The sequence below is a fragment of the Euprymna scolopes genome, chromosome 35, assembly GCF_053919585.1.
Source record: "Euprymna scolopes isolate OS-2025 chromosome 35, ASM5391958v1, whole genome shotgun sequence".
NCBI classification, from domain to species: Eukaryota; Metazoa; Mollusca; class Cephalopoda; order Sepiida; family Sepiolidae; genus Euprymna; species Euprymna scolopes.
Window position 1 is genome coordinate 25,584,721 of NC_136516.1, and position 6,106 is coordinate 25,590,826.

Consider the following 6,106-nt stretch of genomic DNA (forward strand, 5'->3'; position numbering starts at 1 on the left):
AGACCGGAAATTGTCGGAGGAGTTTGGTAGAATTCTCAAAGGTCAAATCGTGTAACTTTGACCCCTTACTCGCCAAATTTCTAGCCAAAAACCGATCACATCGATTTTCCCAAATCTCAGTAACCTGTATATCAAATTTCGAGTCTGTAGACTAAAAATTGACAGAGTTATTGCGTAGAGAAATGTACACAGACACACATACACAAACACACAGAGAGACACATTCACTTTTATATATATATATATATATATATATATATATATATATATATATATATATATATATTCTATTTCTAGTTATACCAATCTTTTACATTAATTAAAGGTTAATAATTTTATTTCGCAATCGTAGGTTAAAATATATTAAACTATCTAATCAACATACAAAACTGAGGGTGTAGAACTTGAAATATTTTAACTGTTAACTAATTGCAACATTTAAACTTTAAAATTTTAAAAACAGTGTAAATTAAAGGGTGAGAAATTATAAAATATTATGTTAAAATAACAAAATTAACAATCCAAAACTAATAATAGCAAAATAAGAATTAAATCATTAAATATTATTTTAAATAATCATTTAATTAATTAAAATAATATATTATTATATGATTTGTGTACTTTTAAACAACAATAAAATATATAAAAATTGTTAATTACATGTTTATATAATTAATTTGTTAATTTGCTGTTTTTTCTTAGTTCTGTGGTCAGAAGTGAGGCTTGTTGTAACTGTCTATGAAATGTGGAATGGGATATAGGGAAGCTACATGTTATGCTACCAGCTGCGTCTGGGTGAGTAAAGAAACGAAGCCATTTTCTGTGGTGGTCATTAAAGTCACTATCCTTGTGCCTGTTTTACAAGTATTTTTATGGTAAGTGCTCTGATGGACTCCGAGCACTAGTACCCCCCCTCGATGAAAATATTCACAACAAACCGACAAGCAGCAAAATCCCACCTCTACACTGTAGAGATCCATAGATGCTGTAAAGCCTTTTTCTCGAATAGCTTTTTCCCTCAGACTGCTGCACTTTTGGAATTCCCTCCTGACCCCCTGCTTCCCCGATTGTACTGACATGCAGAAATGCAAGTGTAATGTGAACAAATATCTCGCTGCCCAACTCCCTAAGTAGGCCCAACTCCCTAAGTAGTATGCCTGCAAATCTAGTCTCAAATAGTAGCCCCTCATGACTAAGTGGCTCTGTGCCTTGTTTGGAGTGAAACGTCAATAAAAAAAATGATTTTCAGTTCTTAAAGGCCACAACACTGATGACGAATATTTGCATTTACGTAAGATAGAACATCCGTCTTTGGACTTATGCCGGATATAACATTATAATTTAAAAATTTGTTGAACAGGTTGTGATAGGAATTCTATTTATTATCTGCTATGCTGATCTACCCTCTTCCGTGAATAGGGTATCGTGATAGCCAATCAGTAGACGCAAATAAGAGAAGTGACGAAACATTCTCTGTTGTGATTGGATTCTTGAAATCGGATAACCTCAATGTTATTAATGCATATACATATGCATACCGGGTTATGCCGGGTATTGTGTTCCGATTGCTGACCAAAGTGACATAAGCTAAGAGAAAATAAAGTCCGTTAACAAAGAAACCAACCCATATTTTGACCTCTTACGTCAATGGTTATAATGAAGAAAGAATGGAATATAGTCAATATAAACAGACACAAACAACGAAGAAACATACTGAGAGACAGATAGTGAGAGCCGAAAAAGCATACGCGTGAGTGCCGCATTTCATCGCCGCCAACCTTCATCTTCTCACACATTGTCAAGCTTTTTCTCTCTTTTTCTCTCTCCCCTCCTTATTTTTCGCTGGTGCCACTTGTCACATTGACTTGTTTACATAATAAACGACAGATGTTTCATATCAGCTAAGTTGTCACTTTATTAAAAATATACATTCGTACGTATTTGAAAATTGCAATCAAGAAATTATCCATACATTAGCCTACAGCTGACTCGCAATATAACAATTTCTTGTTAATAACTTTCTGTTTGTGTTATTTATTTTTTGGCCCTTTAAGGTCACAACATATTCATTTTATGTAAAATTTATTTATTTATTTATTTTAACAGCTGACCTTAGCATCAACAAGAAGATTTAAAACTGCCGAACGAAAGCCGAAGGCCGAATGAAACTTGGAAACAACGACTGAAGCGGAATCAAAAAAGTGAATCCTGTTTAAAAGATTTGAACAAAAAATCATTTTAACACTCTCGTCTAGCTACAACCACTACCAACAATTTCCCCTGTTCCCTATGTGTACTTAAATTTGAACGCAGGTTCCGTGGACAATGCTTCTTCCCTAGAACTGCCCGCCTATGGAACACTGTTTCGCTGGGATGTTTTCCAACTGACAACGTGGTCGTCTTCAAGTCCAATGTAAACAAGTTTTTGATGTCCCGTCCCCTTAAATAATCAAATCATACTCAATTTCAACCACCAACGATCACTAACCTGTTGTTTCAGCAACCACCTTACACTACTTAATCCTTATCCTCGAATGGTTTTCGAGCTTTGATAATCGATGATTCCCTTGTTTGAAAAATCTTGATTTATTTAATCTTCAAATATGTTGTATCTGTATAATGAAACAAATGTGGACAATTTTTTGATGAAACAAATTCATTAACAATTAATTAAAAAAAACAAATTCGTTAACAATTAATTTTAAAAAAACAAATTAATTAACAATTAATTAAAAAAAACAAATTCATTAACAATTAATAAAATAAAATCCATTAATAATTAATTAAAAAAACAGATTCATTAACAATTAATTAAAAAAAAACAAATTCATTAACAATTAATTAAAAAAACAAATTCATTAACAATTAATTAAAACAAACAAATCATTAGCAATTAATTTAAAAAACAAATTCATTAACAATTAATTAAAAAAAACAAATTCATTAACAATTAATTTTAAAAAAAAACAAATTCATTAACAATTAATTAAAAAAAAAAGTTCCTCAGAAAGCGGGCCGTAAAATACCCATCACTGTTTTATCATTTTGAACAAGCACATCGACTACGCAAACATATTGAACACTAACTGTATCTACCCGACGTTACCCGGGATACAGCGACTTTATTTTAGTTTCTAATTTTTATTTGTTTACGCATTTCCAAACAAGGTAGATAGCTCCTATTATATTCTTCAATTTAAAATTAGTTATCTCCCTTTTTCTTATTAATATTTTAAGGTGATTATTTTAAAAATATTTCATATTCATAATTGAGTAATTCTTTTTAATAAATTGTTGCAAGCTGCGTTATGTTGCTAATCTCACGGAAAAAATGAAAATTATCAGAAGCAACATTTTGATTTTCTTACATTAAGTTTTATGCGTTGGCATGTATTGGACGGTTTTTAGAAATCGACTCTCAAACTAATCTATCTCTGGCTAGGTCTTTATTTATCCCATATTTCTCTTCAAATTGATCCTCATCAATCTCTCCTCTACCGACTGACCCTCTTACCTCAACTATTCTGCATCTACTAACATTAAAGCTCTCACCCGTTCTTTCAATTTGCTTATCAGCTTAAATGCTATTTGGGTCTGATTTTGAAAATCCGACAAGCGGACTTTATATGCTTGATTATTCTGTATTTGTTGCCGCGTAAAAGATTGTGATTTTTATTCTTTCGACGGTTTTTATAACGATTTTTATAACTGTTTTATATATATATATATATATATATATATATATATATATATATATATATATATATTTATATATATATACCCTACGGAATGATTTGATTGAACATTTTAAAAACACGACGGTAGAATTTACTTAGCCACCAGTTGTCAAGACTAAAAGCCACTCGAGGATAAGGATTAATCAAATGGATGGATTGTCAGTTGAATGGTGAAGAATTTTATGAGAGGATTTTTTTAATAACTATGCTTTAATGAAAACGACAAATCTTTAGGAATTCTATTTAACAAAATTTTGACCATTTTAAGTTGATTTTTTTTCCATTTTAGTCATTACTTATCAAGGCCTAAATCCATTCGAGGATAAAGATAGCTGGATTGTCTGTTGAATGTTGAAGAATATAATGAGAGGATTTATTAAATATCTGTGATTGAGCAGAAACTATAAATCTTTAGTTTTATTTAACCAAATTTGGATTTATTCAAGTTGAATTTACTTAGTCTCTAATAATCAAGGCCAAAGGCTGCTCGAGGATAAGGATCAATCTAGTGGATGAATTGAAGAATATAATGAGAGGATTTGTTTAAGCATCTGTGATTGAACAGATACTATAAATCTTGAGAAAGTTTTATTTAACGAAATTCTGGCCATTTAAAGCTGAATAATTCAATTGTTTACGAAAATGATATCTAAATTCTCCACAAAATTCTTTAAATTGTGTATATTTTTAACTTTAAGCTTAGCGAGTGGCAGTCGGGGTGGCATGATGCACACGTACGAAGGAAACATGGAAGCAACGTTAATAAATAACATTTTGGCCAACGTGAACACGTTAGTCCGACCGGTTAAATGTCTTCATCATACTGTCCAAGTGAAAATCGATCTAAACTTAGTTAGCATCGTGAAACTCGACCAGAAGAAAGAAATTTTATCGACAAATTCGTGGCTGACGTTTGTTTGGCAGGATGACTTTATTTCGTGGAACAGCAGTGATTACGAGGGAATCCTGTCCGTCACTGTTCCACAGGAGACAATCTGGTTGCCAGAAATTGTCGTAGATAACTCCGTCAAGGAATACAAGTGATTTGGCAGCGATGGCTTTCTGGTGGAAATACTTAACAATGGAACCATTTATTGGGAACCTGGAGACATTTTCCAAACACAATGTAGTCTCGATATAACCAAGTACCCGTTTGATACACAGAAATGTCATCTGCGTTTTGCTACGTGGACATACAATCAATTCCAAGTGAACCTATCTATCGGATCAGACCATATATTAACCACGGAGTTTGTTACGGACGGTGAATGGGAACTTTTATCGACGTCCGCAGATCGGTACATGATTGAAAGCGATAATCTCAGCGCTTTGAATTTCACCCTCATCTTACAGCGCCGCCCCCTGTTTTATATTCTCAATATAATTTTTCCCATCGCCCTGCTGTCGGGGCTGAGCGTTATCGTTTTCCTTCTGCCGGGCCAGTCGGGCGAAAAGATCTCTCTTTGCGTGACGCTCTTGGTGTCGTTCACCGTCTATCTGAGTTTCATTGCCGAAACCATCCCACGTACGTCGAACAACCTCTCCATCCTCGCCCTTGTCATCGATTGGTACCTGTTCCTGTCTGCGTTGTCCGTGGCTGTTGCGGCGATTAGTCTCAACATTCGTTTTCGCAAGAAACAACATGTCGTACCGCATTACATCAAAGCGTCTGTGTACTATATGCAGCCGATATTAGACACGACTTTGAGCCGGAAATGCCGTTCGATGAAAAAGAAGAATAAAGTCGGCCAAGCCAAGTCTGAAGACCAGACAAAGATTTTTGCGACCTTAAGCTCTCAATCACACCCGGAAGATCAAAAGCCGACGACAGCCGATAATAAAACGAAGAAAAAATGGTTCCCTGAAGAAAATACAGTCGATACGGATGTCTGCAGTTGCAGAATCTGTTCAAATTTAAAACTGACCTGGCCAGAAGTTGGAGATGCATTGGACCGTGTCCTATTCTGGCTGTTTTTAATTACATCTTTCATAACAACTGTGGTCACCATATTGGTACTCTCAGTGTAACAAAATCGGATATTGTCCACTTTCAAACAGTTTTATGTTTTACGAGAACTGTATACTATGAAATAACTCCGGTGATGACTGGTGCAGTGGAAGTAGAAAAGTATTAGAGGGTAAGCTGCCATGCTACTACCTCTGAAGATGTAATCGTAAGAGTCAATTTTAGCGGAGAAATTGTAGCAATTTACGAATTGTAATTGGACCGAATGATTATTAGTGGAAAACATACATGAGATACATGCAGGTAGCGTGGCCATTTTTGGATGAATGTTTGGCCCCAGTGTTTCGTTGGTTTTGGTGTTTTATTATAGACGGAAATAATTGTTTCTATTTTATTAATATAG

General features: G+C 34.1%; 1 protein-coding gene across 1 annotated transcript; it reads left to right on the forward strand.

Moving 5' to 3' along the window:
- Positions 1 to 1,667: 1,667 nt before the first annotated feature.
- Positions 1,668 to 5,846, forward strand: LOC145259598 (neuronal acetylcholine receptor subunit alpha-6-like). The gene is made up of 3 exons (XM_080117253.1): positions 1,668 to 1,750; positions 4,436 to 4,777; positions 4,868 to 5,846. The coding sequence occupies exons 1-3, from the start codon at positions 1,668 to 1,670 to the stop codon at positions 5,763 to 5,765; spliced, it is 1,323 nt and encodes a 440-aa protein (XP_079973379.1). The 3' UTR covers positions 5,766 to 5,846.
- Positions 5,847 to 6,106: the final 260 nt, after the last annotated feature.

What these genes read in the sequence shown, in the direction of transcription:
- LOC145259598 (XM_080117253.1), top strand. Translation starts at nt 1,668, where the DNA reads ATGGAATATAGTCAATATAAACAGACACAAACAACGAAGAAACATACT. An exon ending in AGAGCCGAAAAAGCATACGC is followed by an intron (nt 1,751 to 4,435) that starts GTGAGTGCCGCA and finishes TTTAACTTTAAG; the next exon opens with CTTAGCGAGTGGCAGTCGGG. An exon ending in AACTCCGTCAAGGAATACAA is followed by an intron (nt 4,778 to 4,867) that starts GTGATTTGGCAG and finishes AACACAATGTAG; the next exon opens with TCTCGATATAACCAAGTACC.